Source organism: Dysidea avara, chromosome 10 (genome assembly GCF_963678975.1).
Source record: "Dysidea avara chromosome 10, odDysAvar1.4, whole genome shotgun sequence".
Lineage (NCBI taxonomy): Eukaryota > Metazoa > Porifera > Demospongiae > Dictyoceratida > Dysideidae > Dysidea > Dysidea avara.
Genome location: NC_089281.1, coordinates 21149912 through 21169294, shown reverse-complemented (window position 1 = coordinate 21169294; position 19383 = coordinate 21149912). Strand labels below are relative to the sequence as shown.

The following is a 19383-nucleotide window of genomic DNA, read 5'->3' as shown; positions in this document are numbered from 1 at the left end:
GAAGACGTAGCGCTGTTGAGCAAGATGCTGAAAGTGAGCTATTCGAGAAGTTCGCAGTGAGCTATTCGATGAGCTAAGCTGAGAGTGAGCTATTCGATACTGAAGTGTTTGTATTCTGTAAAAGGTAACCGGAAAAGTTAAGCTGCTTGCGTTTCTTAACGCATTCTCGTTTGCTGCAACCAGCGTTGTTTACTAGCTGCTATTCTTGTAAAGATTTTGTCACGTAATTGCGTTATTTCGTTAAGCAATTCCTGTGTAGCAAAATAGTAGTTAGCTGACGGATTTTGCTGTTGTCATTGCTTTGTGTGCCCTTTTTGACTGGTAATCTGGAGCTTTAATGTCTTCAAAAGAAGCAGCATGTGGAGGACTACCTTGAACGAACTGGAATGGCCCATAGTGGAACATGGGGTACTGACTTTGAAATGGCAGTACTGGCCCATTTACTTCAAACAGTGGTCTATTCTTTCAAAGCTGGTGAGTTTTGGTTGGTTGTGTTTCCTTGTAGCATTGATAGGACTATTCCAGAAGATCTAGCTAAGTGGTAAATCCATGTACATATACTACACAGGGAGTTGTTACTGCTGTACGGAGGAGGTAACCATACCTGTAGTGAATTATTTAAATCTATTTCAATAAATGCGCATACCTTTTGTCTTTGCTTTAGAAGGACTTGTACTTAATTTCAACCATTGTTATAAACTATTAATTGTACTATTTTCATTGCACATAATGGAACTGTTGCCACTCAAGTAGTACAAAATATACAAATATTGGGTTATAGAATTACATCAAGAGTTAATAATATTAACTCTTGATTACATCTTCAGAAAAATTGGTCGGTCAAGCAGAACACCCCAGGATGAAAGAATAATTTCAACAAAGTAGCATCTCTGGTTTAAAGAATGAGCTTCAAATCAACAGTACTTAGTCTAGCTCTTTATCACAATTGAATATTCTAATGCTGTTGCATAGATATCCTGTCTTTTGCTTCATCATCATCCTGACTGGTAGCATGCTTTCTCTTTCATGACTTTCATTGTGTTTTTCATGTGTAAACTAAACAGAAAAATTATATGCTTAGCTAAGTGCTAAATGTAAACAAAGTTATACAAAAGTAGTGAGTGAACCTTGTATCAAACTACAGTAGATAACTTGCTCAACTTTTAAGTTAATACAATTTAGCAATAAAATGTGGCAGTGTGTTATCAAGACACACGGTAGTGTGTCGTGCGGCCCAAGAAGCCGGCGCGCAACCCCGTGAGTATATTGACAGGAAGAAAGAAAACGCAATTTTCGCACCTCCGTAGCTCTGTGCTGCCTTGATGAAACAAGACAAATTTTACTGTGTACATTCCCTCCAACTTCAGTACTCTACATTCCAAATTTGAGCGAAATCGCTTCAGGCATTCCTGAGATATGCGACTTCAAAAATTGGCTTAGTTTCTTCATTTTTTTTTCTTCTTATTTTTCTTCCTCTTTTCGCACACTTACAAAAACTGCTATAAAACGCGAACGCGTTATCCGATTGCTTTGAAATTTGGCACACAGAAGGGGGGTATAAAGGTGCATCTCTGTACCAACCTTGGCTGGAATACGATAAACAGGCAAAGAGTTATGAGCGATTATGCACGAAAAATAACACCAATATGTTGTCACGCCTACAGGGTAAACCGCGTATGGGAAGAAGCTGAAAATCGGTGGGTGAATAGGTTAACTATTGAACCTCAAACCTTTTGTGGTTTGAAAGAAATCGAGCTAAAAACCAGGAAGATACAGCGAAAAACTCAACAGTGTGTAACAATTACGCAATCGAGATTAGCTAATTTTTATAATTATTATTATTATTATTATGCTTGCCACGCCTACCAGATAAACCACTTGGGGTAATGCTTTGAAAATCGCTGTACAGATGGAGTTATCATCTTAGAAAGGCTCTTCAATGGTGTAGAAAAATCAGACTTAAAGCCACGGAGTTATAACACGAAATCCAACTTGGTGTAGCAAGTGCGAGATCGAGATACTCTAATAGAGCAGTCATCCTAATAGAGCAGTCACCCTGAACAGAATTCAAGAGATCAGTTAGAAATAAGTAACCTGTATAGAGATCAGCTACAAACAAATCACCCTGTAGAGAGTTCAGCTACAAACAATTCACCCTGTTCAGACATCAGTTAGAAGAAGTTTTCTTGTAGAGAGTTCAGTTACAAACAAATCACCCTGTTGAAAGATCAGCTAGAAGATGTCACCTTATAGATAGTTCAGTTACAAAGAAACCACCATGTAGAGAATTCAGCTACAAACTAGTGACCCTGTAGATACATTAGCTAGAAGAAGTTACCTTGTAGAGAGTTCAGCTACAAAGAAACCATTCTGTAAAGAGCTCAGCTGCAAACAAATCACCTATACAGAATTCAGCTACAAACAAATCACCCTGTAGAGAGATCAGCTAGAAGAAGTTACCTTGTAGATAGTTCAGCTACAAACAAATCATCCTGTAGAGAGATCAGCTAGAAGAAGTTACCTTGTAGATAGTTCAGCTACAAACAATTCATCCTGTACAGATCTCAGTTAAAAGAGGTTTCCTTGTAGAGAGTTCAGCTACAGACAAATCACCCTGTAGAGAGATCAGTTAGAAGAAGTTACCTTGTAGATCGTTCAGCTACAAACAATTCACCCTGTAAAGAGATCAGCTAGAAGAAGTTACCTTGTAGAGAGTTCAGCTACAAAGAAACCATCATGTAGAGAATTCAGCCGCAAACAAATCATGTATAGAGAGTTCAGCTACAAACAAATCTCCCTGTAGAGAGATCAGCTAGAAGAAGTTTCCTTGTAGAGAGTTCTGCTACAAACAAATCACCCTGTAGAAAGATCAGCTAGAAGAAATCACCTTGTAGAGAGTTCAGCTTCAAAGAAGCAATCATGTGAGAGTTCAGGTACAAACAAATTGTCCTGTAGAGAGATCAGCTAGAAGAAGTTACCTTGTAGAGAGTTCAGCCGCAAAGAAACCATCATGTAGATAGTTCAGGTACAAACAAATCACCCTGTAGAAAGATCAGCTATAGAAGAAATCACCTTGTAGAGAGTTCAGCTACAAAGAAACTATCATGTAGAGAGTTCAACTACAAACAAATCACCCTGTAGAAAGATCAGCTATAGAAGAAATCACCTTGTAGAGAGTTCAGCTACAAAGAAACCATCATGTAGAGAGTTCAGCTACAAACAAATCGGCCTGTAGAGAGATCAGCTAGAAGAAATTACCTTGTAGAGAGTTCAGCTACAAAGAAACCATCATGTAGAGAGTTCAGCTGCAAACAAATCACCTGTAGAGAGTTAAGTTACAAACAAATCCCCCTGTAGAGAGATCAGCTAGAAGAAGTCACCTTGCAGGGAGTTCAGTTACAAAGAAATAAACCATGTAGAGAGTTCAGCTGCAAACAAATCACCTGTAGAGAGTTCAGCTAGAAACAAGTCACCCTGTAGAGAGATCAGCTAGAAACAAGTCACCTTGTAGAGAGTTCAGCTAGAAGAAGTCACATTGTAGAGCTACAAAGAAACTACCATGTAGAGTTCAACTGCAAACAAATCACCCTGTAGAGAACTCAGCTACAAACAAATCGCCCTGTAGAAAGATTAGCTATGAACAGATCACCCTGTAGAGAGTTCAGCTACAAACAAATCACCCTGTAGAGAGTTCAGCTACAAACAAATCACCCTGTAGAGAGTTCAGTTACAAAGAAACCACCATGTAGAGAGTTCAGCTGCAAAAAAAATCAATCACTCTGTTGAGAGTTCAGCTAGAAGAAGTTACCTTGTAGAGAGTTAAGCTGCAAATAAATCACCCTGTAGAGAATTCAGCTACAAACAAATCACCCTGTAGAAAGATCAGCTAGAAGAAGTTACCTTGTAGAGAGTTCAGCTACAAAGAAACCACCATGTAGAGAGTTCAGCTGCAAACAAATCACCTGTAGAGAGTTCAGCTAGAAACAAGTCACCCTGTAGAGAGATCAGCTAAAAACAAGTCACCCTGTAGAGAGTTCAGCTAGAAGAAGTCACATTGTAGAGAGTTCAGCTACAAAGAAACTACCACGTAGAGAGTTCAGCTGCAAACAAATCATCCTGTAGAGAGTTCAGCTAGAAGAAGTCACCTTTTAGAGAGTTCAGCTACAAAGCAACCACCATGTAAAGAGTTCAGCTGCAAAAAACTCAATCACCTTGTAGAAAGATCGGCTAGAAGAAGTTACCTTGTAGAGAGTTCAGCTACAAAGAAACCACCATGTAGAGAGTTCAGCTGCAAACAAATCACCTATAGAGAGTTCAGCTAGAAACAAGTCACCCTGTAGAGAGTTCAGCTAGAAGAAGTCACATTGTAGAGAGTTCAGCTACAATGAAACTCCCATGTAGAGAGTTCAGCTGCAAACAAATCACCCTGTAGAGAACTCAGCTACAAACAAATATGCAGTGTAAAAAGATCAGCTAGAAGAAGTTACCTTGTAGAGAGTTCAGCTACAACGAAACCACCATGTAGAGAGTTCAGCTACAAACAAATCACCTGTAGAGAGTTCAGCTAGAAACAAGTCACCCTGTAGAGAGATCAGCTAGAAACAAGTCACCTTGTAGAGAGTTCAGCTAGAAGAAGTCACGTTGTAGAGAGTTCAGCTACAAAGAAACCACCATTTAGAGAGTTCAGCTGCAAACAAATCACCCAGTAGAAAGTTCAGCTATGAACAGATCACCCTGTTGAGTGTTCAGTTAGAAACAAGGAATCCTGTAGAGAGATCACCTAGAAGTATCGCCTTGTAGAGAGTTCAGCTACAAACAAATCACCTGTAGAGAGTTCAGCTACAAACAAATCACCCTGTAGAGAGATCAGCTAGAAGAAGTCACCTTGTAGAGAGTTCAGCTATAAAGAAACCACCATGTAGAGAATTCAGCTACAAACAAACACCCTGTAGAGAACTCAGCTACAAACAAATCGCCCTGTAGAAAGATCAGCTAGAAGAAGTTACCTTGTAGGGATTTCAGCTACAAACAAATCACCCTGTAGAGAGTTCAGCTACAAAGAAACCATTCTGTAAAGAGCTCAGCTGCAAACAAATCACTTGTACAGAATTCAGCTACAAACAAATCACCCTGTAGAGAGATCAGCTAGAAGAAATTACCTTGGAGAAAGTTCAGCTACAAAGAAACCATTTTGTAAAGAGCTCAGCTGCAAACAAATCACCTGTACAGAATTCAACTACGAACAAATCACCCTGTAGAGAGATCAGCTATAAGAAGTTACCTTGTAGATAGTTCAGCTACAAACAAATCTCCCTGTAGAGAGATCAGCTAGAAGAAATTACCTTGTAGAGAGTTCAGCTACAAAGAAACCACCATGTAGAGAGTTCAGCTGCAAAGAAATCACCCTGTAGAAAATTCTGCCAGAAACAAATTGCCCTGTAGAAAGATCAGTTAGAAGAAGTTACCTTTTAGAGAGTTCAGCTACAAAGAAACCATTCTGTAAAGAGCTCAGCTGCAAACAAATCACCTATACAGAATTCAGCTACAAACACATCACCCTATAGAGAGATCAGCTAGAAGAAGTTACCTTGTAGATCGTTCAGCTACAAACAATTCACCCTGTAGAGAGAGCAATTAGAAGAAGTCACCTTGTAGAGTGTTCAGTTACAAAGAAACCACCATGGAGATTTCTGTAATCAATATAATATTATGTGACCGGATTTGCGAAAAGGGGTCTTCCACACACATCCAATTCCGTAACCGTTGGAGACCATAACTCAGTGTTCAAGTAACATATTAACCTGAAAATTCACCACGTATTCAGCTATAGTGGTGCTCACCACTGTCCAAAATTCAAGGCAATAGCTCTTTCCAATCTGAAGTTATCAATTGTCAAAGTTGGCAAATTGGATGTGTGTGGAAGACCCCTTTTCGCAAATCCGGTCACATATGTATTATACAGTATATATAATTTGTACATTTACTGATAAAATATTTAAAGTACATCTACTTCATCTTTTCTTCTTCCTGTAGTAAAGAAAAAACATAGGTTAAAAAAGTCCCAAAGCTGGCCATAGGCCGGCTTTGGGGTATACAAATACAAAAAGAAATGAAATCTAATCCAAAACAGCCAAGCTGTAAAAAAAGTGTGCGGCCCTCAGAAAGGCTATGGTGAAAAAAGATGTGAAATCCAAGGTGGCGGCCAAGAAATGGCTGTGATGGTAGGTTAATGGTAAAAATTTTAATAATGACAATTTAGGTAAATTTTGTGAAGCGGCACAAAAATTCACCTGAATTGTCGTTATTAAAATTTTTACCATTAACCTACCATCACAGCCATTTCTTGGCCGCCACCTTGGATTTCACATCTTTTTTCACCATAGCCTTTCTGAGGGCTGCACACTTTTTTTACAGCTTGGCTGTTTTTGGATTAGATACATTTAACTAATCAGCTAAGATTTGCTCACTACTTGCGTATATATAGCTGCAATTAACAATGCCACTAAATGTGAGATTGTGAAAAGGGGTCTTCCACACACATCCATTTTGCCAACTTTGACAATTCATAACTCCATACAGATTGAACAAAGTAAAGACTTTAAATCTGGTCAATAGTCAGCACCAATATACATGTATAGCTAAGCAGCTGTAGCCCTGAAATTTCATCAATTTATAAATTGCAGGGCTACAGCCGCTATATTTAAGTTATAGTCTGATAATTGGATATGTGCTGAAGACTCATATTTTCAAAAATATGGTAAATACAAGGTACTTAGTTGTCATAAACTTGTAAAAAAAGTTCACAAACAAGTATAAGAAAAAAATTGAGATTTTAAATTAAAGTAGGGACAATATAGTGCTACAATAAAAAGTACTGAAACAAGCTGTAGTATGTAATGTCCGATTGCTGTAAAACAATAAGGAGCAAATATACCTACTGTGCTGTGGAGATTGAAACACACAGTAGGGATACTTGCTTCTTATTGGTTTACAGCAATTGGACATTACATACTACTCCAATCCAGCTTGTTTCATGATCCAGCTTGCTTCAGTACTTTTATTGTAGCACTATATTGTCCCTACTTTAATTTAAAATTTCAATTTTTTTCTTATACTTGCATATAGGACTATCAATGCTCACCTATTTAGATAGCTTCCAAATCAGTGTAGCTCAGTCTTGTCCCAGGACATTAAACCTCTCTGTCTTGTTCTTCACACTGACAGGTTAGTGAGCAGGTTAGAATAGTTAGCAAGGCTAAGGTGGTTTGTTGGGCTGGCAATTCACTCATAAAAAATTATAGTAGAGAGAGCAGTCACAGTGGTGACTGCAGTCACGAGCAAGGTCACGACCCTATGGAGAGTTCAGTAATAAACAAGTCACACTGTAGAGATCTCAGTTACAAATTTGCATTCAGTGGTGTAGCGGAGGGTGGGCCTGGGTGGGCACGTGCAATTTCTTTAAGTCTCTACAGGACCAACTCTCTTTACCATATTGCAGCCGCAAACAAGTCACCCTGTAGAGAGTTCAGCTACAAACAATTCACCTGGTACAGAGTCCAGCTACAAAAAAATCATCCTGTTGAAAGTTCAGCTGTACAAACCTGTGGAGAATTCAGTACTAAACAAGTCAGACAGAAGAAATTTAAGCTCCAAAAGTCACTCTTTAGAGAGTTTGGCTACAAGCAAGCCACCCGGTAGAGATTTCAAGTCACCCTGTAGAGAGTTCAGTTACAATAAAGCCACTCTGTAGAGAGTTCAGCTACAAACATGTCACAGTTCAAATTACCCTATGGACAAATCAGGAACAGAAAAGTCACCCTGTGGTGAGTTCTGCTACAAATGAATCACCCTGTGGAGAATGCAGCCACAAACATGTAACCCTGTAGAGAGTTCAGTTACAAACAAATCACCTTGTGGAGAGATCAGCTACAAAAACGTCATGCTGTGGTGAGTTCAGCTACAAACAAATCACTCTATGGAAGTCACACTATAGAGATTTCAGCTACAAATTTGCATTCAGTGGTGTAGCCAAGGGTGGGCCTGGGTGGGCACGTGCAATTTCTCTAAGTCTTTTTAACTCTACAGGACCAGTTTTCTTTACCATATTGCAGCCACAAACAAGTCACTCTGTACAGAGTTCAAATCACCTTGTGGAGAAATCAGCTACAAAATAGTTACCCTGTGGAGAGTTCAGCCTCAAACAAGTCACCCTATATAGATTTCAGCTACACACAAATAACCCTGTGGGTAAATCAGCCACAAACAAATCATCCTGTAGAGAGTTCAGCTACAAAGAAGTCACTCTGTAGAGAGATCAGCTACAAAAAAAAGTCACCCTGTGGAGAGTTCAGCTACAAACAAGCCACCCAGTAGAGTATTCAGCTACAAACAGTTCACCCAGTACAGAGTTCAGCCACAAACAAATAACCCTGTAGAGAGTTCAGCTACCAAGAATTACTCTGTAGAGGGTTCAGCTACAAACAAGTCACCCTGTAGAAAGTTTGGTTGTACAAACCTGTGGAGAATTCAGTATTAAACAAGTCACCCTGAAGAGATTTAAGCAACAAAAAAGTCACTCTTTAGAGAGTTCAGCTGCAAATAAGTCACCCGGTAGAGAATTCAAGTCACCCTGTAGAGAGTTCAGCTACAGTAAAGTTACGCTTTAGAGAGTTCAGCTACATACAAGGTACAGTAGAGAGTTTAGCTGCAAACAAATCACCCTGTGCAGAGTTCAGCTACAAACACAGAATGTAGACCCTGAACGGTACGAAAATTACCCTTAAAATACTACTATTAAACAAATTACGGTGCATTAATCGGTTGCAGTAAAAACAAGTTTTTCAAAATTCCTGTAGTGGGACTTTTTTGCAAACAGAAACGTATAACTCAGGCCTATCGTCCCTCGTCATATACCTGACGATCTAGTAACTACTAACCCCCTTATACAATGTTCCCAATACACGTTCCAAGCCTCCCATCGCCTTAAAAGATTGTTTTGAATAAATGCACACCATAATTTATTCATATACAATCATGTGCATAAATCTAATAATAGAATCAATTGTTCTCCCCCAGGTTTCTTTACTGTGGCTACACCACCATCACAGTGACTCAACAAGGAAGTCAGAGGATCAATACTGCAATGGTATTATGACAGATGAAAAAGCAGTTTCAAACACACCACTGTTTACTTCTCCACAAAACTATCACAACTGTTTTTACTCTGTCATCATTTCACTGTTCCTGTCTAGCCTCATTTGTTTCAAACAAAAGTCTACCGAATTGCAGTCAATTACAAATCAGTTAAGATAAGCATGCCAAATACTTACGTCACAGTTTTCACTTGTTCACAACAGATTCTATTCTCAGTACTTGCAGATTCATTATTTTACTGCTCCTGTCCTTAGTTATTTCAAACAAAAAAAGGGACTACAGAATTACAGCAATTAAAACAGTTAAATAAGCACACCAATACTTACATTTCCACTTGTTCACTATTTATCCTGTAGCTTCATTATTTCACTGCTCCTGTCCAACAATGATGGACTAATTCAACAAGTTCAATAACAACACAGCTACATAAGCATGCTACCGCTTACACTTCACAACTGTAACCATAGTCTTCATTCTTTCACTGCACTACCCCAAGCTAAGAGGGATCTACAACAGAATTATAGTCGATTACAAAACAGTTTGATAAACATGACAACACTTACATTTTCACAACTATTTCTTTTCTGCCCGTATATATAGTTTCATTATTTCACTGCTCCTGTCCTTACAAAATCATTTACAGTATATCATGAAATGGGGTAGCCGTGTGTTGATATACGATAATGTCCCATGATTGAGAAAATTAACATTAACCTGTTAACAACTGTTTAAAGGCCTTCAATCTCCTGTGAAACAAGTCACCCTATGGAGAGCTCAGCTACAAACAAGATACCCTGTAGATATAGCTCAGCTGCAACAAATCATTCTGAAGAGAGTCCAGCTACATTGGAAATCACTCTGTATGCAAACAAGTTTCTGCTACATCTTAGGGATTCTACCTGTAGGAGAGAGGGCATGTGATAATTTTCACTTTAGTAGAAAAAATGCATCATAAAAAATATCCATAGAATATAGCTCTTGATGTATTCCTCCTTTCTGCAGTAAAGAAAAAGACAAGTGAAAGAAACTCCAAAGCTGGCCACAGACCAGCTTTGGAGTATACAGGTTGAAATCACGTCATAAATAAGTAAATATTAATTAATTAATAAATAATGTTTGAGAAAACTACAAGGCCTAGGAACTTTCACTAACCATCGCCTGTGAACAAAGGCACGAATGTATAGTAATCGGGAGTTTTTGTACCAGTGATTGAAACAGTACAACAAATTCTATTCGATGTCAATCAAAACAGATCGACACGTGATTTACATATAGTGTCGGTGCATTTTTGGAACAGATGTTAATCTAGAGAGTCAAAGCAACAAGCCGTCATCCATGAAAGTAGACGTAGAAATGTTAGCGTTAATTAGTAATTAGTTTAGTGCTTCAGAGCCATTTGCCATTTTGCAGGTGACCGAGGTAGCTTAACACTGCCAGTGTTTTGCTGCTTGTCAGGCATTGGAGAGAGGACATTTTCAAGATAATGTTGTTAGAAGGCTGGAAGTAAGTCTGTTGCATTGTACAGTACTGTGCAATCGAGATACTCTAATAGAACAGTCAGCCACTTAACTGTGCAATAGAACACACACATAATTGCTAGTAAAAGTCTAACTCTCCATCCTAAAAATAATTAGTTCTATCCTGTTTATAGAAGCTAAGCTCTGTGTGTCCAGCTTGCAAACTTGCACAGATTGATATACTCTAATAGAGTGGTCACTTATCCTAATATAGCAGTCAGTTTCATACTAGGTATTGTTACATGTGTTTTATTCTCTCTGGTAGCTACATACTGTATATGCCTTGCCCTGGTGTTAGGTTGTCATGTTGGTACATGTACTTGGTTGTATGTGACACAGTTCTACTAAGTAATAGTATGAATAATAATAATAATAAACAAACAGCAAATTTTCAGTTTTGTTCCAAATGTTTCCTCTTTACCTGAAACTTACTAGTAAACCAATACTCATTCCAAATAACCACTAGAGGGTTGTTTTGAGTTAGAGGATGCTTTCCAAGGTGGGTGCGTTCTATTAGAGCTTTCGCAAAAACATAAGTGATCCCTATTATGAACCCACCATCGTGGTTCATGATATAGGTTTTTGATTTGAGCTTTGTTTTAGTGTAAAAACGTATGTAAATTTTTATGTGGCACACGTATTTTTACAATTTAAGTGTATGTGTGTACCAGTATATAAAAACAACATACACACAGACCACGTAGAAAAAATATAGTATGTAACAGCTAGCACAAGGATTTGCCTGTATTGTAATATTTCTTGTCTGGCGCTATCATTATTAGGGAAGATTCAGTCAATGGTGGACCAACAAACAATTTCTTTGCCATACACAACACACTGGAAAGATATTGGAATGTTGTTAGGCATGGATGGTGCTCTACTTAATGAAATAGATGATAGATACTCAAGCAATCCTAATGATTGTTGGGAAATAGTAGAAAAGTGGTCAAACAAAAATGCAACTCAAGAAAAGTTGATGGCTTGTATTAGATTAGTCAGTGGTTCACAGGTATACACTGAAGTGATTTCACAAGCTGCTACACCTAATGATAGTAGTTTCGGTAAGTGATATATTTTTACAGTGTACATAACTTGTTTGTCTGGTATAATACATTCTATAACTAATTACCCACTCTCTTTGAATTGATGGCTTATTCTAAATTTTTGTTCTTATGAATGGACACGTTAAAATGTATAATTGGTTAGTTGCTAACAAAAGTTTGTCTAACAGTTTTGTGGCTAAAGTAGTTTCTTCCTGTATGTATGAAGGTGCATGCCATTCAAGAAGCTATTCAAATTCCAGTATTATCTGGAGAAATCTATTACCTTGACATGTCAGGTATATAGGTAAGTGTCCTACACTGTCTATTGGATGTACATATATATATACTAGCTATTGAAAAATTAAAAATTTAAAAGGAATTAGAGATCGGTAAAATACACATGCTATAAAAAGTGAGGAAACAAATCGAACAAGATTAGATGACTACTAGCTAAAATGAGATGCCTACTTGCTAACATCTTGAAATAAGCCAAAAGTAGGGATTAGAATGTGTGTCTTTTTAGCTAGTATAGCCATCTAATTTTGTTCGACTTGTTTCCTCACTTTTTGTAGCATGAATCATTCTCATTTCAACTGTAACATTTGAGCTTGTTTCCTTACTTTTTATAGCATGTGTATTATATCAATCCCTTAAACTTTCAAAAATAGCTAGTTTGTTCACTTTTTATGTCTAGCTAGCTATCTATATTGTACACAATCACATCCTTTTAAAAATATTTCAACAGGGGCAGATCTAGGATTTTTAACAGGGGCTTCCAGTGATAGTAAGACTCAGATTTGGTGTCTGGGGGCACAGCTCCCAGACGCTGACAAGGTTTTAATTTTACAATTTACTATTTTAAACCTAATATTTTACAGAGTTTATGATCTACTGATGCTTACTAGCACTTAATATGTCATGTTTTCACCAAAAGTTATGTAGTTAGCTATGATAGATTGGTCTACTGAATCTTTATGATTAGCTTCAAGTACTTAGTTAGCTTTACAGATGTGTTTATCAACTCTTAATATACTTGGAATTTCTCCTTCATTATTACTATTACCATCACCTTCTATATCTTCTGTTTGCTGTGTAGTCTAAGGCTTACTGCTATGTCAATAACAGGGGCGGAGAACAGTACTCTAACAGAATAGTATTATAAGTTGCATGGGGCAAAGTAATATGAGGCGATTAACATTCAGGAAGTGTCTAAGAATCATTAACAGCACCTGAGTATGCAAATCACAATATTAGAGCATATTTGTCCCACAGGAAAATTTTGAAGGTTGAGATTGAATTTGAGAACAATTTCAGTGGTTCATGCATGCGTACATGAATACAGTATTCTCATTAAGTACTGCACAAGTAAGTGAAGGCCTTTGAAATACACACATAAATTTATAAACATACCTATTTAATTGCAGACAGGTTTATAAAAATAAATTGCGGACTAGCATATTGTTTAATGTTTCAACTGAATGTTTTATTAGAGTAGATGACTGTTCTGTTAGAGTATCTCAATCTTGTACTCTCAATATGTACTCTCAAAAATATTTGTGATCCTTGAGTTTTACTGCAAGGATAGTGAAGGCATCAGTTAGCAGATGAGCATTGGTGAATATGATTTACGTGTTATAGTTTCCTAAGGGCTGGACAGCTGTTCTGAAATAAGCCCAGCCCCATTGCGGTTTCTGGAAACCCTAGAAACTCCCTAAAACCGCCCCTGTTTGACACTAGAATAGAGCTCAATGCAATACCTCATGGCTCTTCTCTAACTCTTCTTGATATTTTGCCTTCTTTTTGTTAGCTATCTTCTCTTTGTTTTCCACATCACAGTAACTAGTAGTTTTGTTGTAGCTTTTTTCCTTTGCTCCTTTCAAAGGTATGGCTGATTACCTTGCCAAAACGAAAATGGTAAGATCATAAAGCAACTACACAGTGTTAATGAATGCTAGAGATAATGACTCCTTGACTACTACGCCTGTTCACTCTCGTCTTACGTGGACACACATGTTCACACTTCGTAAAATCATGTGTCGGTTTAGGCAGTGATACACGCCGTAACTTAATTATCAATTATCTTTCGGAGACCAATGAATGATGCAAGTGAACAGCACAGTGCAGTGGACAAAACGTAATCAACATAACAGATTTGTGAATCTGACGTCATTACCTTGGCTGTCTAATTTCTGAAACCGTACACCTAACGCTACTGGGTCTTATGGAAACAGGCAGGCAGACGAAATGCAGGTGAATTTCAAAATTCACTGTATATCTAAACATTAGACCGTTCATTTAACGAAGGTACAGCATCATTACAGCTGCATTCCAGGTGGTTTTTCGGCAGAATGTATTGCAAGGATGTTTTTCAAAGTACGAAAAATTATAAAGCCATATGATTTCTTACTGATTCCTACTCATTAAGTACTATCGTACTTAATAATTACATCCACACAAAAACAGCCAAGCTTTAAAAAATGGTGCAGCCTTTAAAAACCTGTGTTAAAAAATGTGAAATTAAAGGTGGTGGCCAAGAAACGGCTGCGATGATGTTAATGCTACTAAATGGAGCTATGCATATGCTGTATTCTTTCTTTCTGTCAATATGTGACCTTCTAAGCAAAAACCCAACTTATTTGCATTTTCCTCGGACTTCATTTTATGATATTTTTGTTGTCTAGACGGAAAAACCAATGGATTGTTAAAGTTTCAGCCTTTTCTGGTAAGTGCTTTTGGAGTTATAGCAATAGGCAACAAGAAGAGCAAAACAATTGAGATGGGGTAAAACCAGGACGGGGACAGGGGACGAAAGTGGATACTAGGGACAGGGAAATGAAAGGCTACAGTCAGGACTCCCTACTAGCTACATGCAAAATGACAGTGCATGGATGGATAAGACCTGCTTAAGGATGGTTTCTGAGTGGTTTCCAGAAACTGGTCAAACTGCAAGATCGAGATACCCTAATAGAACAGTGACTCTAATAGAGCAGCCAAGCAAGCAGTCATGCACCGTAATGCAAAATGATAATAGGGAGTCTAATTTTAATGCTTCCCAAGGATCATTCCCCAGACCCCCTTATAGATTTGAATTCACTGAATTTATCGTCCCACACTAAGACATGCCTTCCATTCTGTGTAGCTTTAGGCCCTGGCATTACATAAGCCTGGATTGCAAACCAGTTATCAAGAATTCTTTTGCTGTGAAAAGTCAAATTTTCATTGGGTGGCCCAATGAAATTGCAATTTTCATTATTCATTACATTTTCATAGGTAAAGCTATGAGAAATTCCAGTGAAAATCAGCACCATAGAGAAGAGCAACCAGATTTTATCAAATAATTTTTCAGCACTCTAGTGCTACTAGGTATGCTGAGCACACTCAACCTACCTACTTTACAATAAGGAAGAGAGAGAGACTTATAAAATTGTTGATGATTTTATCCATAATCATTCATAGAATTTTGATTACTGGTTTTCATTTATCTAATGCTAGGACCTATGGATACACAGCAATAATTACTATTAGAAATGAAGGCATACCTTGGTGTGAGACAAATCTACATGGGTCTGGGACATGATCCTTGGAAAGTTTTAAGTTAGACACCTGAAGTTTTCTAGTATTAGCATTTTATGCTAGGTGACTGCTTTATTAAGGTGACTCTGTTAGAGTGAATGTTCTATTAAAGTATCTCGATCTTGCAGTTTGACCAGTTTCTGGAAACCACTCAGAAGCCACAGGTCTTATCTATCCACTGTCACTCAGCATGTATAGCTGGTAGGGACTCCTGACTGTAGCCCTTCATTTCCCTGTCCTATAGTATCCACTTTTACCAACTCCGTCCCCTGTCCCCGTCCCACTTGATCACTGTCCCCGTCCCCGTCCCGGTTTTACCCCACCCCAAACTATTGATTTGTATAGTGCCTATACAGAAAAGATTACAGGTGCTTGTTTAATCGAACATAACTCTCAAGTACAATGGGCTATGGAGTTGGGACTTGTGTCATTCTATTCACCATGAACTGGGACACCCATGCTATCAAGCAAGAAGGGTGTTTAAGCTTAAAAATGGCAACGATAAAATTAGATTTTACCGCAACGTAAACCATCACATGTAACTCATGTTTACATAAAAACAAAACAGATATTCTTACTCTCCATGGAAAGGCGGATCCATTGCTATATTAGATCATTTTATTAGAGTCTTTCTTCACTGTTTACTGAAGCGATTAAAACGTTGCATAAAATTATTTATGTAGCACATGTTTTTACCCAATGTATTTCAAGGACATTTATCCCTAAAACAGAATTATGCAAACAAGCTGGGTTTTTGCTCAGCGGGTCACGTATATTCACGGTGTGGCATGCCGGCTTTCTTGGCCGCATGACACATTACCATATGTCTTTATCATACGATACAATGGTACTGTATAGTAGGGACAACAATAGTTTGGGTGTGGCCCATGAAAAAACATCATCCAAAAACCAGCCTTATTTTCCCCTGATGACGATGAAACAGGTAAAACTAAGCCCAAACAAGCCTTCAGATCAAACCAAAATGCTTTCAACAAGTTGCTACAGAATTTTTAAAACAGAATTTAATGATGCTTGACTGATGACTGATGACTGACTGATGCTGACAGACAAGTGTAACTTGATAACGGCTAAGGCTATGGGCTTGATTTTTCACTGTTTGACATGGCTTCAACCGATCACGTGGCTTTTGGCATACCGCAGTACGTACAATGCATTCTTCATGGACTTAACAGTGTCCTCCCCTTTGTGTCTCATTCATTTTTGCTGACAGCAAAAGGTGTCAATTTGGCAGTAGCGTGTGATGGCTTTCCTTTGTAAGGAAAATTGTCTGTATTTTTCATAGTGGTTACTTTGATTGCAGAGGTGCTTTTCGAACAGTTCTTGATTTGTAATGCTGTGTAATGGGTTGAACATAACTGACAATGAAGAGTAATGGATACTTTACTTTTCAGATGATAATTGGTAGCTGGGGCACCTGGTGCCATTTCTTTCTTTTGATGCGATATGCGTGTGTTCACCAGTCATAATACTTTATTTTACAACAAAGTTAACAAACAAGTACACAAAAAATTGGAATTTTCAACTAGAGTAGGGACCATAGCACATCGATAAAAAGTACTGAAACAAGCTGGAGTAGTGCATGATATTAATCACAGTAAAACAATAAGAAGTGTTGTATCCCTACAGTGCATTTCCATCATGGTATCTTGAGCACAGTAAGGATTGTTTTACTGTGATTTAATAATGTAACAACTGTGATAGCAGTGGCTCAGTGGTTAAGGATTTGGGAGCTCAGTTTGGAGGTCCCAGGTGCAAATTCTGGCAAGTTTTTTTTTTCCAAATGTTGTACTATTAGCACGTGGTGACTGTTTTATTAAGAGCATCACACCGCGATTTACGGTTGTTTGGTTTGTGCTTTGTGGCTCTGTTGCTTAGTTTTTCAAGCTACAACGGCTAGTCTATGTACACGCCATTAATCCCATGAGCAGTTTACCCTCTGGCTGTGACAAAAGTTCGATTTTTAGGCCATGAACAGTTAATTATATGTGTAGCGGTTCTTGTATATTGGCTTGTTAACAATACAGACACTACACGACACAACACCCGAATTCCAGCTGTCAGCGAGACTAAACGCCGTCCAAATCTTATTATTATATCATGTGTACAACATCAAATAGACGCACACAGTTATTATTAAATATACGATTTAATATATTATCGCAATTCCCCATCCTTTCAAATCAGCGTCCACGTTGATCAGTTTTATCTCTGGGACGTAGTCTTCTGGACCATGGATCCTTCCTTTCTTTCTGGGATGACTCAGGGTTCTTGGTCTCAAAATGTCTCTTTGGCTGATCTACATGTTCCACTTCTGCAACATTTGACTTGTCATTTTCCACATCTACTATTTCATCAGGGCACAAACACACCCGGTTCAGTGCAACTCTAACTTACTGTAAACTAGGCTTGCTAACAAACTTCACTTGAGCACCATTGTCATATAACTTAAGTACTCTGTAGGGGCCTTTGTACAGACAAGCAAATTTGTAAGCCTTCCCTGTTTTCTCAGCAGGCATGTACACAAACACTCGATCACCAACATGTACCTTTACAGGTGTAGCTTTCCGATCATGGTACTCTTTCTGAGACTTCTGTGATTTCTGTATTTCACTTTGAGCCAGCTTCCAAGCTTCAGTAAACCGATGAAAGAATTCTGTCTTGTAGTTGCGCAGGTCTACAGTACGTCGATCATCTGGGGCAGCAAGTACTTCAGCTGCAGGAAGATGGGGGTCTCTCCCGTATAACAAATAAAAAGGACTCTCTTGTGTAGACATCTGTACACTGCTCCTGTAAGCAAATAGTACCTATGGGAGCTGCTCATCCCAATCTTTCCCTGAACACTGTACGTATTTGGCTAACATATCAGTAAGTGTTCTGTGGAACCTCTCCACTAGCCCATCAGTTTGGGGATGATAGGCAGTTGTGTTGGTCTTCTTTATGCCTAACAGCCTGTACTCATCAATCATTATCTTAGACAAAAATGCTGTTCCGTGGTCTGACAGGAGTTCAGCTGGTACCCCATGATGACTAATAACAATCTTCACTAGCAGTTCTGCAATCGTCAGGGAAGTCTGATCTGGGCTGGCAAAGACCTCTGGCCACTTAGTGAGATAATCCATAAAAACAACAGCGTAAGCATTTCCTTTTGAACTCCAGGGGAACTTGACCACATCTACGCCAACTCGATCAAACGGTCCATTGACAGGAATGGGTGTAAGTGGTGGCTTAATAGCCTTTCCTACGTGATGTGAAGCACATTTCTCACAAGATCTACAATATAGTGTTACCTCTATACGCATCCCAGGCCACCAGTAAGTTCTGCTTATTTGACCAAAGACTTTCGCATCTCGCAAATGTCCACCAAACTTTCCATCATGAGCCTCCATGATAATGTCACGTCTGTACTTAACTGGGGGTATTACACATAGTGTGCCATCTGTATAGCCATATGATACAGAACATCATCTAGTAAAACATACTGTTTCTTGTTCAACGTCAATTCTCTGGCAGTATTCTCATCTGTAGGTAAACTTCCATTCTTCAAAAATTCTATGAATGGTCTTAATTCATCATCATCCATCTGACTCTTTGCTAAACCAATCCTTATCTGAAACCTCGGGAACTGAGAGTGTGGCAACTAACTTTTCATCAGGTTCCACAAGCAGTGTCAATGGGTGTACGAGACAGTGTTAGCATTCTGATTGGTTTTACCAGGTCGATAGTGCAAGTGTAAATCCATCTCTTGGAGTGCCATTCTCCACCTGGCCAGTTTACCAGAAGGGTGTGGGGTGTTCAGTAGAGCCTGTAAAGCTTTGTGGTCAGTATACACATCAATGGGTGTCCGTATATACAAATAAGCTCTGAAATGCTTGGTAGCCCAGACCACTGCTAAGGCCTCCAACTCTGATATTCCATACCTGGTCTCATGCTGTTGCAACGTTTGACTAGCATAAGCAATTGAAGCAATCTGTCTATTCAACTGCTCTGAGAAGGCACAGCACCCAGGCCCACTCCTGAGGCATCAGTTTCAAGAATAAATCTCTTCGTAAAATCTGGGAAGATTAGGATTAGGGCAG

General features: G+C 38.5%; 1 protein-coding gene across 1 annotated transcript in view; it reads left to right on the top strand.

Annotated features, from left to right (window-relative positions):
* The window catches only part of LOC136268021 (protein NLRC5-like), a 45555-nt gene that overhangs the window by 8647 nt on the left and 17525 nt on the right, over positions 1-19383 (top strand). Inside the window, exon 3 of the mRNA XM_066063249.1 lies at positions 11453-11731. Within this exon, the coding sequence (XP_065919321.1) occupies positions 11453-11731 (279 nt within the window). The remainder of the gene's footprint in view (positions 1-11452; positions 11732-19383) is intronic.